Genomic DNA, 22,984 nt, shown 5'->3' with positions numbered 1-22,984 from the left:
TTTTGCCTGTGTTGTAATACTGTCAAAATTAGGAACATCCTTTCCCAGGATGACAGGAAAACCTTCACAATGAGACCAGAAGTATTTGTTACGTCAAGGCTGGACAATTGTAATTATTTTACAGGAAACTAAAAAAAAATAAACTTCAGCTTATGAAAAGTGAGGATAAATTATTTGTCTCTATAATCGGATTGATCTGATCTGATTATGTAATTTTGTATGATGTTTGCCTTAAGATGCCATTTGTTCTGAACTGCAGTTAAATCAATGTGAAGAAAAAAAAAACAAACTATATGTATTTTTGAACTTAATTTTGAAAGAGCCCGTACCGGAAGTCACGTGTTTATTCGTATGACGTGGTTGCTCTAGTATGTGCACTGCCACACATTCTTGCATGTGTTTTGAATGCTTGCGGGCTGTCCTAGGCTCGCTCTCTGCACTATATGAGTGTAATATTGTCACGGGAGGAAAGTGAAACTCCCCCATTCCTATTTTGTTTCCACTTGCAAGAATGCCAAACATCCCGAGTAACTGATCTCTAACAGCGTTAGTTTCGTTTTAGTGAACAAGCAGACAAGCCCACCCTAAAGCAGCTCTTTAAAGATTTACGCAGAGGGCTCTCATCACATTTCCACCCCTCTATGCTGTCCCATGTTCGGCCGATGGGAGGGACTAAACGAGTGCATCACCTCAACTACAGGGTGACATTTTCACACTGGTTGGAAAACGATGAAATAATGGTGTGAATGCGCAGACTTTGGCACAAATGTTTGGAGCGTGGAAGTGGACTGGGCTGTAATTAAAACACGAGTAAGTATATTCTTAGGCATCGGCGTATTTCGCTTCGTTACGTTTGTCGCAGTGACGTGACGACAGGTCCAGCAGCAGATTTTTACACCCTGGGGTATGACAACAAAACAGTTTTCTAAATGCTCGTCTGTTGAAAGCCGTGACATTTTTTTTTTACGCGTCCTTGTAGACGGATGTGAAGTTTATGGCGGACTCAGACGCGGTAAGAAGCCGAGGGATGGGTGGAGACGAGAGAAAGTTAGATCACATCCTTTCTGTGCCAGAATAACCTTGATATGAACGTCTAAATCAGCTCTCAGCTAATTTTATTCTACTTATTGAATCGTTCAAGCAGATTTGTGTGCACTTTACAAAACTCTGACGGATTCCCAAACTTCAATCACTTCTTGTCAGGAACGAAAAGGTTTTTCCCCTACGTGCTTTTGTGATGTTTTAAAGTTACAGTGACACAAGTTACAAAAACGGCGACGTGTATTTAAAACTGATTCCTGGTAGTATCTGACTTTGTGTTGTTGTTTTAGTCATGAAGGGATTTATGATAAATGTTTATTAGCTTCCCCACCAGGTGGCATTTATTTCCCTCAATTTATTGATAGAAAAGTCCAGACCTAAAAGTACAAATTTGCCACCATTCCCTTAAAATATTCCAGCATATCAGATATTATGTATGTTTGAAATGTTTGATTGGAAGGTGAAACATGCAACGAAATATAATCTTGTATGTGTCTAAAGCTTTATTTCAGATTTAACCATCAAGCTGAGAAACCTGATTGAGTCTTGATTCCTGTGTTGTCAGTTTCACCTGAGACCACACCCAGTTTTTATGTTGCAAGACGCGCCAGCCTTTGCATTGGTTGGTGGTAGAAACCAGATTTTCTGCTGTTTTGGTGCATCAGAAAGGTCACTCTTAAAATGTCAACATGTCGCTTCGTTTTTTTTAGCTTACAAGTGCGTTCATCTGAATTAGCAAGGTTGCCTTTTCTGATGTTATAAAGAAAAATATTTCAACAAGCATGCAGAACAATCAGATCTGGCATTCAGCCTGTGAAATTCCCTCTAGACTGATCAAAAACCAGACAAGATCATCCCATGTGTGTCTGATGAGGATAAAACTCGCTCTCACTGTTTAGGGCTGAACCTTTATGCACTTCCATTATTAACAATAAATAATCATGGCTATTGTTAACTTTCTTGACCAAAACGTAACGTTTTTACCAGAAGGCAACACCTGCTGGAACTTTTCCACATATTATCACAATCACAAACCTTTATGGGTTTTTTTATTATCATCAATATTTAATGTGCTCAACAAGCACAGAGCAGTACAAAACTATAAAGTGGTAGATTAAAAGGATACATATTTTTGTAAAACGATATACAATCATGAATCTTAAAAGTGCGGTTTGTATTCATCCATCTGTACTGGCAGATCAGTAAATAAAATATAATCTGTGTGAACATTAGTGAACAAACATCATTATTCAGGGTTGGCCTTCAGTGTCTCTCAGTGCTGGCACAAGTGGAAACCTACCAGGGCTTGGTCGTCCAACTAAAGAGACAGGTGAGGCGAGGACAGCATTACTCTGAAAAGCAGCCAAGAGGTCCATGATACCTCTGAAGAAACTGGAGAATTACAAAAATGTGGCTCTGTAGTTCAAATAGAGTAATGCTGCCTCAACATTGAGCTTCCAGGCGGTTAAACTGACACTTTTCTCTTTCTTTTTTATCCATTTTTGGGTTTGAGGTTGGGGTGACGGTTTTAGGAGTTTGTCCTGTAGCTGTTGGGTTGCAGCCGTTTGTGTCGGCCGTTGTGTTCTCGCGCAGGACATTTTGCCTGCCCTGCCTGGTGGTGGTGGTCAGAGGCTCCGACGGGGCCCGGTCAGACTGCCGCAGGGCTACTATGAAGCTTAACACCATCAGAATGTGAATAACTAAAGTTTGAAGTGCTTTGGAGTCTGCAATTTACCGTTGACCATTCGGAAGAACAGGAGATGAATGCTTAACTTATAAGTTAGCTATGCTGAACTTAAATAATGACATTATTATTACATGTTTATTAGATTTTACATTTAGTTTGAAAGAAGCTAGTGAGATAACTCTTTCTGGTTAACAGATTATTAAAACCTCAAAATCTTTTCATTTTCTTATTCATTTAATATATAATTGGAAAACAAATTCTAATCAAACATGCAGCTTTTTTCAAGCACTGTCCCATCTGTGAAACATTGGATTACATCAGCTGGGTGACATGAGGTTCTTGTGATGGATGATGATGATGATGATGAGTGGAAGTGATCATTTGGAAAAAAAATAAAATCTGATCTGTTCATGTTGTAGCTCTTCAGATCTTGTAAACGCTTCACACAATCGCAGATGGTGTTCCCACTGTCACTTCCTGTCTGCCATCCAGCCTCTTGTGTGTTTGTTTTCTCTCACGTGTAATATTTAACCCCGTTTCACGTGGAAGAGCTGTGACATAGTCACACATTTCCTGGAAAAGTGTTTGGATTTACTGCAGATGTGATTCCGCTATATCTCAACCGCAATTCTCAGTACCTCTTTTATTGTCTCAGATATTTATATACACACACACACACGGATGCACACACACCCGCCTTTCCAGTTGCCCTGTTTCCCAGGAAACAGCCATTCAAAGACTTCTACCCACACACCACATACAAGGCCCCACACACTCCCTTATTTTCTTACTGGTAGCTGCGTCCTTCATGTCTCATGCCTTATTGTTGCTCACTAGGTAGACGTATGAAGAGCTTCACATTTTTTGGCTTTCAAAATTAAGTCCCTCCCATTTCAATTATCATGATACAGATTAGTTTTGTTTTTCTTGAGTTATTTTTACTTTTGCTTACTGCTTGTCTCCTTCCTCTGTGATTATATGCGCTTTGTGGTCCTGTTTGCAGATAATTAACCCAATTATTCAGACATTGCCACTGCGTCACTTGGCTGTGTTGCATCTTGTTTGGCAACAGAAAGTGTTAATTCTGTGCTTGCTTGGAAATCTTGTGGTAGGGGTCTGATTGTTGCCTAAGGGAGAACAGAAACAGCTAGCGAAGCCTCCAAATTGTGATATGAGCCAGGCCTCAGAAATTGCCAGCCTAAGGACCTCACAATTTCTGAGAGTGAAAACAGTTTTTTTTGTTGTTGTTGTTGGGTTTTTTTTAATAAAAAATACAATCTTTGTTTTTTATTTTATTTAGTCAATTTTGGGAAGACACGGCTTCTTTGTCTGAGGAGTGCAAACATTACACAGCACGGTCATCCAATTGTTTTTGGAAACTCTGCAGGACGAGAAATACAAGAGAACATGTCTTTCAAAAAGACAAGATGTTTGTTGATGATGGCAACAAGAAAACTTTCTTTCTTTCTTATGGAGCTTAAAAGAACTGAAATTGTGATAAATTACTTTATGTTACTGTCATTGGAAAGTTATCAGTGAGGAGCATTTTAAAGGAGGCAAAAAAAAAGTTTAATTGTGATATTATTTACCCAGAAGGTAAAGAGGAATTTATTTTTGATTTTTTTCTACTAGACATGGGCCTATATGAGATTCCCCAGTTGGAAAAACATGAGCAGAAATAGCAGTTTCATGGTTTCACTGTAATTAAAACAAAAGTTGTACAGCACAGTTGTTCCAGTTTATTATATTTATTACATCAAACTCACAACTATCCCTACCTAAAAAAAGCTTCACCTTAATAAAAATGATGGGTTGCGATTTTTGTTTTTTCTACAGCATTGACCAGAAATATTAGTTGAATTTTCTTATTGCACAATGTGGTTCCCACGACATTTACATACAAGCGTGGGCAATTTTGCTGAAATGTTTGCTGTTTTAAATTGTTAGTGAGTAACAATCTTGTTTGCCTGCACATAATACATAGTAATAAGGAAAACAAAAATAAAACCAATAAACATATCAGTAATAATAGCAGTTCTAACAATAACACTCATCTAATTAGAATAATAATAATCTTGTTTTTTATAATACAAAAGTAAAATTGATGTAAACTGTATTTCATGATGACTAATATTAATGAGAACGAACAATAGTAATGGTGGTGAATATTCAATAGCCATACTCTAACAGTATTGCTAATAATGGTAAAATGAATAAAAATGGTGTCTGGCTGAAACAGCTGATTATTGGAAGGTTATGCTTAGCAACAGGTTTGGGAGGGGCTGCACTGTGTTATTCTATCCACTTAGCTTGAAAAACTGTGGTTACGTTTCAACTTTTTGCACAGCTTTACTATGACCATTTTTATTCTTTTGATCAAAACTGACATCAATTTTATTATAAATTTGCTGCATTTAATACCAGAAACCTTGACCTCCAAGATTTAACCAGCATAAAGAGTCTGATCTTGTTTTGGTCTTTCTGTTTAGTCTGTGATGTCAAATTTTTTGGATAGTATTTATTTTCTTTCTCGTAGGGCAGCTTGACCTTTCTACGTAAGCGCCATGGCCAGTCCAGATGATGAGATCGAGCCTGCAGCTGTGAGCTCAGCTGTACCGCACCTCAACAAGAGGCGCTTCTCGCACGACCGCTATGACCTGAAACTAGATGAACTAGACAGCCTCCTAAAAAACACCGGTATGTAAAAATATTACTGAAAAAAGATTCAATGTATAAGCTGGCTTGTTGCTTGACGGCAACCCTTTTAGCACCTTTTTTCTTCCAATTATCTATATTCCAGAGGGCCGGCCTTTTACAATAATTCATCGTCTGACTGAAATTAAAGAAATGGATCTACCTTACTTAATGCCTGGTACACCTATTACATGCAATGTGAGCAACACAGAGAAACACACTAGTCGATCAAAGGTAAATATATTAAGATATGTTTTTTTTGTGTATCCAGCCAATAAATATTTTCTTTGGTAAATGCAACACATTTTTCTATCGTGTTGATTTCAACACGATAGAAAAATGGTGCAGAGAAGACCTTGAAATAAAAAATGTCTTTTGAATGTTGTATGTTATTTAAAAGTACATTCATATGATACAAAAGCATATGGTTCTTAAGAAATTATGTATACAAAATAGAAAAGCTTTGTAAACTGCATGATTAAATGTGTAGGTGAAAAACTGTTGCACCAATAACTAGAAGTTTTCAGGATGATACTTCCCCTCATTGTCGTGTCAAGTAATGCAAACTTTACTTTCTGTATAAGTATTTTGTCCTCTTACACTGAAGGGGTTTGAACTTTGACTTGACCATTTCAATGTATTCTGTACTTTTTGAGCCATTCTGTTGTTGAGTTGTGGCTGTGTTGGAGATCACTGTCCTGTTAATGTTTTGATTTTAACCAAGCTTTGGCTGTTTGACAAATTTGGTTTAAAAATGTTTTGATAACACAAATTTATTGTTGATTCAGTCGCTTGAAAGTTTTCTTCCTAAGCTCCATAAGACATGGTGTGTTAATTAAATGCATGTGATTTTACTATGAGAAATGTATGCATTGCATGTACAGTATATGTTTTGTTTACATGTTGAAGTGTAAACAGTAGCTAACAGTTTAAGCTCTTATGAAAATGCAGATTTGCAGATAGAAATGCTAAACAATTTAATACAAATTAATAATCTTTTATGGATACAAGCCTTACTTTAAATGTGAAATGATTTGAACATTCAGTGTCCTCTCTTTTTTTGGTCCCTTCTTTGGTATTTAATGTTTGTTATTTTATGGCTAATTAATCTGGTTTACATCATTTGAATAATCTGCCCCCAGGTGCGTGTACGAAACCTGTACACTGTGAAGTTAACTCATGGACCCTTTCACTGGGTAGTAAAGCGGAAGTACAAGCACTTTCAGGAGCTTCACAGAGACCTTTACAAACACAAGATGATGCTTCACTTTATGCCCATTAGAAGGTCGGTGTCTCGACTGACATGCAAATCAGCCTCTTACTCAGGGGGACGAGTGTTTGAAATCTGAGTGATGTACTGCTTTGAGATTTTAATATTGGATCTCTCAAGCACAGATTACTTTGAATATTCAAACTCTGTTTTTTTTTTTCAAAGGCCTGAGAAGGAAAGGCAGCTGCTGAGGGTAATGTCAGAGGAAATGCCCAGCCTACAGGGGACAGAACGCGCCAGAGGAGCCTCAAGCAAAACGGTATCCAGGATTCAGGATCCTCTAAAGGCTTCTTGATTTAACTTTAGTCCCTTGCAAAAAACACCTAGAAAAAAGATTCTTTTAGTCCCATTTTTTAGATTAGATGACACACACGTTGACACTGTTTTGATAAAGTGGATTATAAAGGCAAGAGGTTGCACTGGAATTCATTTTTAAACATACAAGAGAAAATTGGTCTGAATCAAAAAACAGGAAAACTGTGCTTCCTTTTCTTTTTACTGAAGAATTTTGTGTAGTTCTAACATGAAATTTAAATATAACTCACTGAGGATGGTGGTTGTAACATGACAAAATATTAAAAAAAAGATTAAAATTGGCTATAAATTGCAAGGTGATGTCATTCTCATACACTCTTACAAAAAAATATTCTTGGAAGAAATAATTTGATCACATGTCAACTGGTATTAATTAACTCTCTTTTCAACGCAGAAATACCTTGAAGAGTACCTGAACGATCTGCTGGAGAACGGATTCTGTAGAAATGACCGCAGCATGGTACATTTCTAAAACATCTTTTTTCTTAAAGGTTTTGTCGGCTCAAATAGACTTTCTTTGACGATTGTCAGACAGGAAAACAGGTCGCCCCATTGCCGTGCCAAAGCATATTTGTTTTTATGTATTCAGTGGATGTTACACAGCCTACAGTCAAATTTCATGATTACATTTCTGTTGTCTTTTTCAGCTTGAATTCCTCTCCGTCGGTGCGCTCTCCTTTGTCAGTGATCTGGGACCAAAAGGCCTGTAAGTAAAGAAAATGTTTGAATGAAACAGAGACTCTTAGGGAGATGACAGGATGATAAAGGTTTATTGTGATGTGCGTGTGGATTTGTTTCAGGGAGGGACCGATCATTAAGAGGTCGGGTGGTCATCGTGTTCTGGGTCTGAATTGCATCGGCCACCATCGGGTGTGTTTTCGCTGGTCGCACCGTTGGCTGGTGGTCAAAGACTCCTTCCTTTTGTATATGAGCCGAGACAACAATGAAATCAACTTTGTGCTGCTTTTTGACCCTGAGTTTGAGGTGAAAGTAGGTAGTGCCGAGACTGGAACAGAATATGGAGTCTGCATTAAGAACTTCACACGGTGTGTGTGCTTTTCTTTTTTATTATTATTATTATGTCTAGATCTTACTGTATTTTTGCTCATTTTACTACACTTCTGGGTGTTTTTAACCAGGGATTTGATCATCAAGTGCAGAAGCTACAGACAAAGCCAATGGTGGACTCATGAAATCAACCGGCTGGCTCACTCTTGTGACTTTCTGAAGGTCCACCGTTTCCAAGGCTTTGCTCCACCGCGAGAAGACACTCTTACTAAATGGTCAGATCCCTGATCCACACATGACTCTAACAGTCACAGTCAACTTCAGTCGTTCCTTTCAATTATTTATTATAGTTCATTGGCTTTCATTTAAGGTATGTGAATGGGAAAGATTACTTTGCAGACCTGGCTGATGCCCTTGAACAAGCAAAGCAGGAGATTTTCATCACAGATTGGTGGTAAGAGAATAAACAGATTTATATACTCCATCAACCTGTGCAAAATTGACCATTTTTAAAACCACAAACTTTCTTTTGTTTTATTGGGATTTGGTGTTGTGGACTAACCCAACATAGTACATAGCTGTGAAGCGGACAGAAAGTGATGGATGTTTTTTTTTTCTTCAGTATTTTGTGATAAAGTAAAAATCTTCTCTCTATACTCTGATAACCCTAAGTAAAGTTAATTGCATTGCTAGTTAGTAAACAAAGTCTTGACCAGGGCTCTTTCTGCATGTCTGTTCACTCCATGGACTCTGATATTTTCCCACTGTTAAGGTACTGATTAGGACAAATTGCCCTTTGGTATGAGTGTATTCAGCCCCAGCAAAAAATAAAAAAGCAGCATGAAAAAGCAGGTTAAGCGTCTGTCATTAGAAAAATGAGAAAATAAGAATAAATAAAATACGGCACAGCTTCTAATTTATTGGCATCCCCACCCTAAGCTGACAAGCCAGGCATGGAGAGTATTATTTAAAGAGGCACCCATGTGACCTATGATAACTATCCATCTAAAATGACTGTAAGGGCAGAATAAATGTAGGAGATGCAAATATTTACAACTCAGGTGGAAAAATTTGTTGACAAGACAACTATTAGTTTTGCCATAAATCAAACCTTTTTGTAATAGAGTACAGAGAAGAAACCTATTGCTGAAAGAAAACCATTAGAGGTTCTGCTGGCAGTTTGCCACTTGCCATGTAGTGACAAATGGAAGAAGGTTCTTCAGTCATATAAGAATAAAACTTACACTGCTCACCACCCTAAACGAACTCTCTCTAGGGTGAAACATGGAAGTGGCAGGAACAGGGAATGTGTTGATGGAATGATGAATGGAGCTCAAAACAGGCCAGTTCAGAGACAAAACCTCCTAGAGGCTATAAAAGACTTGAGCCTGGTGCAGAAGTTCACCTTCCTAAGGTGGTTTAGATTAAAATCATGTGTAAGAGTGATCAAGTCAGTCAAGAGTCTAAACCTAGATTTATTTCTAAATCTGTGACAACAGCTGAAACTTTATGTGCATGAGTAAGGTTATGAAATGTTGAAAATCAACAGAGAAAGGTCTTTGGATGTGAAACATTGGTACCAACATACCCCTAGATACTTATAGCTACAGTTTAGCATCAAAATGTGGACCCACAAAGATATTGACTCAGGTGTTGGAGTCATAAATAAGAAATATTAAGATCATATATTTTGTGCAATGCCTTCTGTCTTTAATATTTTTTCATTCTCAGTAAGGTTAATGTCGGTTTAGGGTAGTTTTATTGTGAAATTCAGGTTTTATTTTGAAAGTGTTACTTCCTGTTGAGCCAGCAGAAGGACTGCAGAATCTGCTGATGTTATGGCTACCCTGTTGCCATAACATCAGCCTAGCTATGTACTGACACCACACTTTTTTAATATATATTTTTTAATATACAAAACCAGACTCTTTTACTTTGCAGTTAAGCACAGCCTCAAGTGGTTTTCCGCTTAAACATTTCCAGTAAAATACCTTAAGGTTTTCAGTTGTCACATGACAAAAAAAAGAAAAGTTGAAAGTGCTTTTGGAAGGCACTGTATTATAAAAGTTACATTTCCAAGGTCATTAGCATACAGAATGATTTTTCTGATTTTTAATCTCTATTAGGCTGAGCCCGGAAATTTTCCTAAAGAGACCTGCCACTGATAACCACTGGAGACTGGATGAGATACTAAAACGGAAAGCAGTAGGTATTCGTTCTCTTTCAATGAAAACGGAATTGTTTTTTTTATTTTAAACTCAGTTATGTTTGTTTCCAAACCATATTGCCTCGTTTATCTGTAGGGAGAAGGAGTCAAGGTTTGTGTCCTGCTTTACAAGGAGGTGGAGATGGCACTTGGCATCAATAGCGACTACAGCAAACGGACTCTGATGAACATGCACCCGAACATCAAGGTCTGTAATCTTCTGGGGTTAAACTGCTTTGCAGAGTTACATTTGTTTGTTGCGCTCGACTAGCAGTTAGATCTTCTGTAATCCATCAGGTGATGCGACATCCAGACCACGTTTCATCTGCGGTGGTCTTGTGGGCTCACCATGAGAAGATGGTTGCCATTGACCAGACGGTGGCGTTTGTTGGGGGACTTGACCTGGCATTTGGGAGATGGGATGACAGAGAGTATCGACTGGCCGACCTGGGTCAGGCAGAGATGTTAAACGGGGGCGTGGAGGAACATCCAAACAAAGATGCAACTGTAAGGATGTGCCCTGTTGGGGTTGTTAATTGGTGTGCCTTGCATTTGTTTACTGTAATTTATGAATCAGTGTGTAGCCAGAGTCCTAAAACAGTGACTCTGTTAAACAGGACAATGGTGTGGCTGATGGCCAGAATGCACATAACCAAACAAAACAGGATCCAACTAATCTGGCTGGTAACACTAAACTGTGGCTTGGCAAGGACTATAGCAACTTCATCAAGAAAGATTGGACCCTACTGGACAGGCCATTTGAAGGTATTGAAAACCTCTTTCGGTATATGTGGGAGGTTAGATCTAAAAGAGTTTATTCAATTTATTAATTTCTCTTGTGATGAATTTAAGATGAATGTAAGAACAAGACACTTTTTCCACTGTTAATGTGGCAAAAATAAATTAATAATGGTAAAAAAGAAATTAAATTGCAGACACCCTCTTAAGTTAAAACTTTGTTAAAGCACCTTACACATGAGAGGTAGAGCGGTGAAGGTACCAGAAAGACCGACATAAAGGAGAGACATTCTCCTTAAAATGTATAGAGCTCAGCTGTGCTCCTGTGTCCTGTTTGGATTTTCTGTTCTTCTCCATTTTAGGTTGATCGTTTCTCCAGATTAAACACTACGAATTGCTGACAAGTGAGCGTCCACATTAAAATCAAATAGGTGGCTTAGTAAAGCGACCAGCATGGCGAGAAGCTGTGACGAATTACAGCAATGATGAAGATGTAAACAAGGTGCAATCAAACATGTTGAGGCTGTTCGGCAATTAATTCAGTTGTGCATAGGATGCATCATCATGACACACTTTGCTTAATCCAGTCTAGATCCAATTATCAGTTCATTTCTATCAACTGATTACTTGGTGAAATATTTGCTTTTCCTTGTGTGTATGTGTCTTATTTTGTTTCGTGTTATCAACCAATCAAACTAGACCTTATTGATATTTTGCAGGAAGACTTAGGAAGTGAAAGCTACCAGGTCTTATTCTACTTTTTTTTAAGAGGGAGCAATTTGTAAGGTAGGATTTGAGAGGTCAGTTTGGGCGACATTTGGTTTATGCTATTTACCAGTTGATGGTGGTGATGCTACATTAAGCTGCCATTAAACAAGAAGAAGGAGAACCAATCGCAGTCCCTAGAAGATAGCGTCTCACATGAGCATGTAGAGTTTTAGTTCCTTAAAGCTGCAGTATGTAACTTTTACAAAAATATGTTTGTCGTATTTGTGATTGTGTAATATGAGACAGATCATTTGTGAAAAGATTGAGCTCCTCCACCTCCTCTCAGTGCTACTACTGTCGTCTGAACAAATCCACCACTCCTGGTCAGAAACAACCAACCAGAGCCAGGAGGAGTGTCTTAGCGCTGTCTATAAATCTTGTGTATGCACTGCTAAATGTGCTAATGGCGGAGAAACAACTTGCCATTTATCCTCTGTGATCAGTGGCCATGCTAACTAGCCTGAGTGTTGATGGCAGCCTCTGTTGTGGTGAACCAGCTGTAGCGTAGCAGTGAGAATGGAGGAGGATGAGAGCAGCACATACACATGGGTGATTGACAGTGCTAAAACCCTCCTCCTGGCTCTGATTGGTTGTTTCTGATGGAGCAGTGTATTTGTTCAGATGACAGCAGCTCCATAGGGAGAAGGCAAAGGAGCTTGATTTCTTTTCCACAGACTTTCTGTCTCACACTGTCACAACATGATGACAGTTTTAACAAACATGTAAAACACCTATTATTATTGTTTTTTTTTTAATAAAAGTCACATACTGCTGCTCTAACTCTCAGACCCATGACTGGTTTGCATGTCATGGTCAGACATGCAAGCCAGTTGCATGTCTGACCATGAGGATGCTGGTGTCATCATGACAGTTAAGAAGTTAAGTCCACTCTAAAAATGCAAAGCGCATTTGAGCTAGAGGATGACACTAATACCTTTTTTTTTTCAGACAACATTGACCGCACTAAAGTTCCTCGCATGCCTTGGCGTGACCTGACTACAGCTATGCATGGCAAAGCTGCCAGGGACGCTGCCAGGCACTTCATCCAGCGCTGGAACTTTACTAAGGTAAGGTTTTAATGCTTATATTATTAGCGTTTTGAGTTTTATGAACATGTTGAGAGTGCAAAATTCCTACTATTACAGATATTTAAGAGGAAGGGCATATAAAAGATGCTTAAGGGCACTGCAGTCATGTTATGACTGGGCTTTCACTGTTAAAGTATGTTTTTATTTTTTAGATAAAAAGAGCAAAAGTAATTTTCTAAGTAAACTTTACTGTGTAATTCTTCTCTGATTTTGAATCCATGCATTCAATTGTTTTGTCTTCCTCAGATCTTCAAGGTCAAGTACAAGGATAACTTCTACCCCTACCTTCTCCCCAAGTCTCACACTGGGGCAGACTTGTTGCCATTTATTGTTCCTGGATCCCAGAAAGCCAAAGTTCAGGTAGTTGATTACATACACGCACACACGCTTGCACACCCTGTATGGCTTTCTATTTTCACAGGAACTTTGCATTGACTTCCATACATTTTCATTCACTTCTATGGACTAACCCTAAACCCACATGCCTAACCCTACATCTAACCTAAACTCAATTCACCCCTTAGTCTTAAACCTAAATCCTAACCCACGAGCAGCACTAACTGCCCGGACTTCGGGTCCCTTAATGATCAGTCAGTCCCCACAGAATAGCTTAGTGAGCCGTTTCACTTTGTTGTTTTCGCTGCTTTGACAGTTCAATAAAAAATCCTGAAAACATGTTTGAATTGACATTCAGTGGAAGATGGCTTCTTTTCATACCAGATAAAGTAATGTATGTATGGAATTACCAAAACTGCAGCAATATCAAGGAATGAAATGACCAACACCTGCTACAGCCTTGCTCTCTTTTGCTGCATACCTCTGCACCTCCTCTGACTTCAGTTTTAAATACCTCATTCATATCAAAAAAGGCTAACTAGGAGAGTTCTTTCCAAAGTAACAACTTTTACACCAACGTTGTGGCCTGTATGACTTATAAGCACCTAAATATAATCAGGTCAGTAACATGAAAAACATCTTCAGACCACCAGTCAGCATTGGTGATTTCACAGCTTTTATGCAAACATTGAGTAAACTAATTAAAGACTGCTCTGTTGTCATGTCCTAATAAATCTCTGAATTTAGTTGTGGATTGCATTTCTCATTGAAAATTATAGCAGCAAAACAAATGCCTCAGTAATTAGACAGTACCAAAGATGGGCCTGATATAAACCAGACTCTCTTGGTCCAATACAATAAAGAAAAATCCCAGAGGCTTTACTTCAGACGGTAGAGCAGAATCTCTCTGAATGCTAGAAAGCGATACCACATTACAGAGGATGTAAACGGTGTTACATATTATAATTTAGGAAGATTGGTGATGTTGGTGCGATGTGAGACAGGCCATTGGAACTGAGCTTGAATGTCCCTCTTGACATTGTCTCCAGATTAGATTTACACAGGAAATCAGACAGATAACCGTTCAACAAAGAGACACTGTTCTGGCTTCTGAAACACAGCGTTTCAGTGTTCACGGTTCTTACGCTGTGACAGATGGTGGAACAAAAGTAAAGCCTGTAGAGCGAAATTACTTCCAGCATTTTTGTACTCGTCTGCAAAGCCAGAGAAAACACTATCAAAGAGTGGGAAAGAGAGTAGAAGCATCTTATTTCCAACAGGAATCTTTAAACCTGCTGTTTAGATTGGAGAAGAGGATTGAATATTTCCGAATTAACAATAATGCTAGAAGTGCAAAGCAATCACGACAACATTAGTGTGGAAGCAAGCTGACTGGCACAGACCTGCTGTATTAAATGGCTTGTTTAAAATTGTTTAAATATTGAGCATTGGGCATATATGTTCAAAAAGCATTAGCTGCTGATGTGTTTACGTTCTTTTATTCCAGTGTGGGCGGTGGTCTGTAACTGTAACCCTTGTGGCCCCAATATGTTGTTGTTTTCCTGCTTGCTATTGTGGCTGCGTTATTCAGGTTTCAAGGCTCTCTGGTTACATTTGATGTTGCTGCCGGCTCAGGTGGGCCGCTGTTCACTCCACAAGCCAAGCATCCTTAAAATTAGTGGAAGTAATATTGGATTATCTTTGTTAGATTTAGGTTTACTTTATTTGCAAAAACAAAACATTCGTCTATTGAAAGTGTTGATCTGCTTTTGTAGTAAACCAAAGTGAAAGTATGAGTTTGATTGTGAACATTTCCTTCCCTCCCACTCTGTTTTTGCATGTATTTTATATCATAGACATTCACTATGACCTGTTGTCCTCATACTTGATAAATTGTCCTGGAAGAATTGAGAACTCTGGGAATTTGTGTGTGTTATTTCCTCAGGTGCTGCGCTCTTCTGAACGTTGGTCAACGGGAAGCTGTGAGAACTCGATCCTTCAGGCTTACATACACACCATTGAGAACAGCGAGCACTACATCTACATTGAGGTAAAACAGCAGCACTTATTTATTTATTCCTGCATATTGGCAGCGTTGGAAAAAGTTACCTTTCAAAATCATTCCATCTTTAAAAAGACCTGGCCTTGCTTCAGATTTTTATTTATTTTTATTTGACATTGCTCATGCTGAATTTCTTTAAGGTGATCACACATAAATTAATGTTATCATCGTTTCTATTTGTGGAGTTACATATAGGGTGCTTTATGAGATATGTGTCTAAAACACATTTATTTCACTTCTCTGACAGATTTGGTGCCTAATTAAGGTTTCGTGAATGCTCTTTGCCAGCTTCCTATCTGCTTTTGCCCTCGCCTCATACTGAGTCACCATCTGCCTTTTCTCTGCCCTTAGAACCAGTTCTTCATCAGCTGTGCGGAGGACAAGGTCGTCCACAATAAGATCGGGGATGCAATCGTAGATCGAATCCTGCGAGCACACAGGTGGGTTTTCTCTGACGAGAGAGACGTAAACTATGATTTATTCATGTTTTATTGGCACATTTATGTAGAGCCAATTTCTAAAAGTTTACGTTAATTAAACTTGTGCTTCAGCTAATAGAAGATTTGATGTAAGAGTTTTGTTTATCACTTATTCAGCTTCTCACTGAAATAATCCAAAAATAAAATTGCCATTATGAAGATATATGTATTAAACGTACTAGCCAGATTCTTCTGTGCAGTCAGTCAGTCCAGATGTAGATTTCCAACTATAGAACAACAAGTCAGTGCAAGTGTTTTTCTGTTTGGCTTGTAATTTGATTTTAAACATTATTTATTCAAGACTAACTCTACCTGTTAAACCAGTTCTTTGTGTGTTGAAGCCTCTGGTTACACATCTCATAAGAGATGAGGCAATTTTTAGAGTTCTTTTGAATATGTCCCGTTTAAATTTTTTTTATTAAATTCCACTTTTAAAAAGTGTTTATGTGGCTGCAAAACATTTAAGTTGCGTATAAGGAGACCTGCAGGAACCTGAAGATGGTGCAAAGTTTTGAAGAAGACCATTGCTAGTCACACTTCATGTCAGAATGCATCATAGCCATTATAGTCATACTCTGTGTCAAATACTTATAATTAAAACCTTTTAAACTTAAATTCAACTTGAATGCTTCAGGATCTACTGTATGTCAAAATCTGTCAAAAGTCACTCATTTGTCCTACTTTTTTCTATATCCACCTGATTGATCCTTTGGCCTCTTGCAATCGGCCCAAATGTATTAAAGCAGTGTTTTGTTTTGTTTTGTTCTTTTGTACACTTTAAAAAGAAAAAAAAACACCCACCACTGGATGTTGGTACCTTTAAAGTACAATCTGTGCAACTGGAACCAATCAGCCATTGTTTTTCCCTGCAGAGAGCAGAAGAAGTACAGGGTGTTTGTGGTGATTCCTTTGCTTCCTGGCTTCGAGGGAGACATTACCACTGGAGGTGGAAATGCAATTCAAGCCATTATGCACTTCACTTACAGGTGAGATCCTTCTCCTCGCATTATCATTCTACTCTCAGCCCACAGCACAGAAATAGCACAGGAAATGCACTTTTCACATCCTGTGAGAGACATTGAGACATATTTTCTTTCATGATAAAGTTATTCAACATATAACTGTATAGATTTATTTATCTTACTAACCCAATTATATTTATTATGTTTGTTTGTGTAAGGACTATGTGCCGCGGAGATCACTCGATTCTGTCAAGGCTCAGTGAGGGTAAGTTTTTGATTGCCCATCTGTTTGGTTCATCATTTAAAATTTGATCTACTGACCTCCTGTTAAAACTCGATCTTCTGCTTGTCCTTCTGTTCCTTTACTTGTCTCTGCACATCATTGTTCTTACATTTTTCTTGATTTCGTTTTACTTTAATTTTGTAAGGAGCTCTCGTGTCTGTTTGAGTTGTTTCTAAATCTTCCCAGTAATATTTTCTACAGTAAATAATGTGATTGTGATTGGTCCCCCAGTGAAGGACCAGTGGACTGAGTACATCACATTTTGTGGCCTCAGGACGCATTCCCGGCTCTCCGAGAAACTGGTCACAGAGCTGATTTATGTTCACAGCAAGGCACTCGTTGCTGATGACCGCTGCTATATAATTGGTGAGACACTGACAGCAAACTCATTCAAGGAATCCAGTCAGTTGTTAGAGAAATTATGTAAACGGCAAGTTTTTTGTATTTTATTTTTTTTATTCCCTTATTTTCCATAAACCTGTATAAAGAAAAACTGGCATTCATGATATCTAATCTTTTATTATTATATCTTGTCGGACCAGAGAGAAGGGAAGTAGCAAACTGCTGTGTTAGCCAAAAGAAAACAAAAAGGATGTGCCAGATTTAATGTTCCATTGAAATTGTTTATGTTTTTGCATATTTAGAATTTGCCAGCCTTAAATAGAAAAATGCTTGTAAAGGTACCTGTTAATCATGACTGAACACAAGAAAAGTAAAAAAAAAATACACTGAACCAGTATTATTGCTTTTAAACAAATGCTTTAAAATATGTCAGTTAAATGGACCTCTTGTTTCTACGTGTTGTTCAGGATCAGCCAACATCAACGATCGCAGCATGCTGGGCAGCCGAGACAGTGAGCTGGCAGTGCTTGTGGAAGATCAAGAGAGGGTCCCATCCGTCATGGGAGGACAGGAATACGAGGCAGGACCGCTTGCGCTTGCTCTGCGCAAAGAGTGCTTCAGGTCAGGACAGAACATTGTTACTGAGATAACACCCTAGTAAGGATCATGGCTTTTTGTTCATTTGGAGTCTCAAGCTAACAAAACTGTCAAACATTTAATATGCAGCGCCACACAGAAAAGTATCAATACCTACGCTAGGATGAGTTTCCCAAGATCTTGCTGGGACATTATTCCTCTAATAATATGCTCTGACTTAATCACAAAACCCAGATTTTCGGCCTGATCAGCAGTTTCTCGCTGGGGCTGGGTGCTGACTCTTGATTGTTCCTCTTTCTGTCAAAAAAGAATTACTTTAGTTTCTGTTCAGCTGAAGAAGGTTATGGCACAACCACGCAATGATTTGTTTTAAGCATCTGCTCAGTGCCGGAATGGGTTCATAGTCACGTAGGACCTCATAAATGAACAATGTGTACACAAAAAATTCTGCAGCACAATATGCATGGCAACAATGCAAACTTTTTCAGCTGACCACAGCAAACCACAAAACCCCAAACCATCCCTAAATACACTGAAATATGAACCCATTCAGTGTTATTTAACTCTGAATGGATGGAAGAGTCAAACCCAATGTTATGGTGGCGCAGGCAGTACAATAAAGTCCTATGGATTTTATTGTAATTCATAGGGGGCCCCAGAAAATATTTGGGAACCATTGTTGTAATGTAAGATGACATGAAAATGTTCAAGGCTTACAAATACTTTTGCAAAAAGAAAAAAAAAAGCTTTGTACAGTGCCTTGAAAACTTTCTTTGATTAGCATTTTGTATTGTTCAAATGCACTCTGATGAACTTGCAAACAGCATTAAAGATCTGTGCTGCAACAGGGTTCTGACTGGAGGAACTTCAGACCCCAGCATCAACATTGACGACCCAATCAGCGACGACTTCTTTTTCCTCACATGGAATGAAACTGCTAAACGTAACGCTATCATTTACGACAAGGTATGATTGAACGCAAACGACGCATTGCTACTGTTTGCCACCACTTTGCTATGTTCACACTGCAGCCTGAAGTGACCCAATTCCGATTTTATTTGTCAAATGCGACTTGTATGTGTTCTCCAGTGTGCCAGTAGAGGGTGCAATAATGTCACACATAGAGAGCGGGCTCAGTGTTTTGCCAACCGCCATGAAGAAGTGCTCAATGTTTGTGGAAGTAAACGTAGATGCTAATGGTGGAGCTAATGGTGTCACTGTAATAACATAATCTTCTAGTTATTAAAAAAACAATAAAATCTTCCAATCCGCCATGTTTGTTGTATCAGGATGTAGAATAGAGTCTCAACAACGTTCAGGTCCAATGAATGAGGCTTGGATGTTAGGACACATTTGAAAAGATAGGTCGAATATGTATATCCAAGTGGCCTGGGTCGCATTTGAAAAAAATCTGACCTGTGTTCTTCAGACTGTCATGAAAAGATCAGATACAGATTGCATTACGTCAAAAATATCGGAACTGGGTCACTTTGGGCTGCAGTGTGAACGCAGCCTTAGTTTCGGGTTTCTTACCTCTACGTTCTATCCATCAGGTTTTCAGGTGCCTTCCCTGTAACAGTGTTCACAACTTGCCTCTGCTGAAGAACTACAGCTCTCAAGAACGCCTGTGCGACACAGACCCCGAGCAGGCGGCAGAGGAGCTGAAGGCCATCCGAGGGCTGCTGGTTCACTTTCCGTTGAAATTCTTGTGTGAGGAAAACCTGCAGCCTCCTCTGAACAGTAAAGAAGGGATGGCTCCTACAGACCTTTGGACGTAACCACATATCTGCCTAGATCAGGCCACTACAACACTGATACAATCGTTGCTAACCTGTACCTAAATCCCAGCGCACAAAACTAATTGTAACACCAGCTCCCACATTAAAACAGTTTATGGGTCAATCCTAAATCTAGTCTGGCTCAAATTACTTAAAGGTTTTATCATCTGTTGGAATAATAGACACACCTGTACTGGCCAGTTTATTCATGATGTCTGTCACGTAACTTCTACGAACCAACAGTAGACGCTATTGTAAACTCATATAAATGAATGTGTGTGACTCATTGGAGGACTGCAAGGTTGGACTGGAAATCAACAATCTCCCATGATCTGGGAACATAGTGTACATTTATGGGTGCAAGATTTGTATATATATATATATTTTTTTTTTTGGTGGGTTGCTCTGTCTCTCTCTCTCCCGCGCTCTCACTCTCTCCCTCTCCCTCCGAGGCTTCACCTCTCACTGCAGTGCCAGAAAACCTGTCAGAACATTTGTGGTTGTTATGGTGACGGATATAAAGAGATGACTGGATCGCAGCTGAAATAAAGGCTCGATGGGGCAGAAAAGGAGAGCGCTGATAGGACGGATGGCTTACTAAATCAGGATGGTGCGCCAGGAAAAAAAAAGAAAGCGATATTGCTGATCGGGACGAGTTACTTCTGTGTCATTTTTATATTTAAATGTGAGAGAGAAAATATATTTAGCTCGTGCGTCGTTGAAATCTTGTTAAATTTTACCTTTTTTTTTTTTTAACCGTTACATCCAAATGGACTGCCTGGAGTCCAGCACACAACATTCCACCCTCTGTTGGCATTCTGCAGCTACTTCCATGTCGTGTCTAGGAGCCATGAAGAGTCTTGTGTGTCTACCTTATGTTATATTTGCTCACAGGCATGAGGCATTTGTTGAGGTCCAGCTGAGAAGTTACATAATGTGTCTGACACACTTCTTTCTCCCCGAATGCTCAGATTGATCACTTGTTGACCAACATGCAAATCTCTTGCACTGGACTTTTTAAAAAAATATATATTTTGTTTCCTCATTTGGGGGAAACCAATACTTACTGCACTACGCCTTGCAAAAATATTCATAGCCCCTGAAGTTTGTCACATTGCTACATAGGATATTACATAACATTATGATTTTATGTGGTTTGTCAACACAAAGTTGAGGTTCTTTCATGAAAAGTAAGAACATTTTTATTGTTTAAACATGCTTAGTCACTAAAAATGTGAAAGAACCCCCTTTACTGATATCCCTAAATAAAACTGAGTGCACTGACAACTAGCTTCAAAAATGAGCTGATTTGTAAATTTGAATATTTTTGCAAGGCACCATGTATTAACTGAATGACAGAAAACATAGATGTGTTTGGAAAAAATCTGTTCTTCCCCTTTAAATGTGTTCCTAATTAGAAGCACACTTTTAAGACTGGAAGCTCATCAGGTTTTTAAATAAGACATTAGTGTGTTATATCCCTAACGGTGTAAAAAAGTCTGCATTGTATTTGGTTTTGTGCATGTGTGTCCAAAGGGGGTAAACAGGATTCACTAATGTTAACAACACCATGTTGTTTTTCAAGTTAAATTGTACTAAACTGTCAGATAAGCCTAGGTTAAGTGCACTACTACTTGGTTTCAAACTGATGTGATAAATATGACTGGCAGATGCCTTGTGTAAACTCATTCTACACAAAGCTCCTTTTATACAGGAGCCAGAAAAAAAAACATTTATATTTAGACACAGAACTCTCCTGGTCTCAAAAATAGTCACACTGTGAAGAAAAGAAAAACCACTCTGAATCTTAGCACAGTAGATGCTGGCATTTTTACTGGTTATTTCGCATACAAATTTTTTTTTTTAAAGTGCTACACTTTGTGATGGGAAAGCAGAGATGCCTTTAGCTGACCAACAAGTGATCTTATAATCATTCTGTTTCTATTAATCTAGGAACCAGCCTTAGGAACTCGTTTTATGAATGTAATACTTGAGAAATATTTTTCATTGCTTATTATCAAAATCTATATTTACATTTTTAAAACCATTTTATATGTAGATCTGTAGATACAATAAATGAGGCACTAACACTCAGGGTAGATATAATTTTAAAATTGTCTTCCTAACTAACTTTTTTTACTATAACCGGTGCTGTTTTTCTTATTTCTTCGTACTTGTTTTTAATTAAAGCTGGATCGATGTCTGCTCTCGTATTGTTTTGTAATCACTATAATCTTTTAAACCTTTGTAATCTGAGATTTCATGTTTATTTTAACTTGCATTAAAAAAAAACATGTTGAATGTAATTGCTTGTTCACATTTATTAGTGTACGATTTTAATTTTTTTTATTTTTTTTAGATTGCAGTTTCTTCAAATTGAAGGAAGTCTGGTAAGTAGTTTGCTTCAGCTTCTGTGACCAGTTTTATTTGAAAGTTATACCTAGGAAAGATGAGTTACCTACTGCAAATATTCACTGATGACCTCTAACGTTTAACAGAACGTCACTATTATGATTCTGAACTATAAATAAGTAAGGGATACACTGGGAAATATTCCTGTGACATGAAGAAGCACCTTGTACAGATGTAGAAAGGCAGACCTTACTGACACAACTGTGTGTTCAGTTTCCCAACTTGTTAAAATTAATAATTTTATGTAGAAACTAATGAAAAGCTACCAACAGGATTTACTTGCTAATTCCATTTTTGAGCTTCTCTGTGAATGGCGACATAGTACAAAATACAGGTTACAGCTATAGAGTCTCAATTATGCATGCACCAGACTGTTCTCCTGAACTTTCTAGAGGTGAATCATGCATTATTTAAAAGAATGATGTTGAAAACAATGGAGGCAAATGTAGCAATCATAATCTGGGTCAATGACGTCACAATAGGAACATGAAAACAGCTGGTATTAGTAAGATTTTTCGACAGATTGTGACAGATTTCCTGTGCAACTCCACTCGAAGAAATTCTGCAATAGTGCAGAGCAAGGGGCTGGTTTTCACCAGGTTAGGACAAACTCTAAGGTGTTCAAATTGTGTTTGAGTTGCAAGAAATTTAACCTTCCATTTTTTGAGCCAGTGGCAATTGTACTTGATGTTTACTGGTGATTGATAATGGCAGTAATTGTTCAGAACGCTTAAGTGGTACAGGTTTTTCTGTATTCCTGTTTAGTTTTTACCATTTAGTGCATATTCTCTGCTCATCACATAAGTAAAGACTTATAAGTAAACAAGTTACTTTACTTATTTAAAAGTGGCTAAAAATAGTGGCTAAAAATTTACTTATTTACTTATAAATAAGTACATTTCCTTTACTTATTTACAA

At 38.2% G+C, this 22,984-nt stretch overlaps 1 protein-coding gene across 2 annotated transcripts; it reads left to right on the top strand.

Moving 5' to 3' along the window:
• Positions 1-538: 538 nt before the first annotated feature.
• On the top strand, positions 539-21,944 carry LOC102225016 (phospholipase D1-like). 2 transcript variants are annotated; one of them, XM_005802888.2, is made up of 24 exons: positions 539-810; positions 5,270-5,425; positions 5,529-5,656; positions 6,565-6,707; positions 6,858-6,951; positions 7,402-7,467; positions 7,655-7,713; positions 7,808-8,053; positions 8,147-8,290; positions 8,386-8,469; positions 10,142-10,220; positions 10,319-10,429; positions 10,519-10,728; positions 10,839-10,986; positions 12,676-12,794; positions 13,062-13,175; positions 15,097-15,201; positions 15,565-15,653; positions 16,565-16,678; positions 16,873-16,919; positions 17,169-17,303; positions 17,747-17,900; positions 18,725-18,842; positions 19,430-21,944. In XM_005802888.2, the coding sequence occupies exons 2-24, from the start codon at positions 5,293-5,295 to the stop codon at positions 19,652-19,654; spliced, it is 2,865 nt and encodes a 954-aa protein (XP_005802945.1). In that variant the 5' UTR covers positions 539-810; positions 5,270-5,292; the 3' UTR covers positions 19,655-21,944. The 2 variants fall into 2 exon arrangements, with proteins under 2 accessions (XP_005802945.1, XP_023198209.1); XM_023342441.1 differs by having other exon boundaries at positions 5,265-5,425.
• Positions 21,945-22,984: the final 1,040 nt, after the last annotated feature.

This window comes from Xiphophorus maculatus, chromosome 11, assembly GCF_002775205.1.
Source record: "Xiphophorus maculatus strain JP 163 A chromosome 11, X_maculatus-5.0-male, whole genome shotgun sequence".
NCBI lineage: Eukaryota > Metazoa > Chordata > Actinopteri > Cyprinodontiformes > Poeciliidae > Xiphophorus > Xiphophorus maculatus.
Note: the sequence above shows the minus strand (reverse complement) of the source record. Positions and strands in the feature narration are given on the sequence as shown.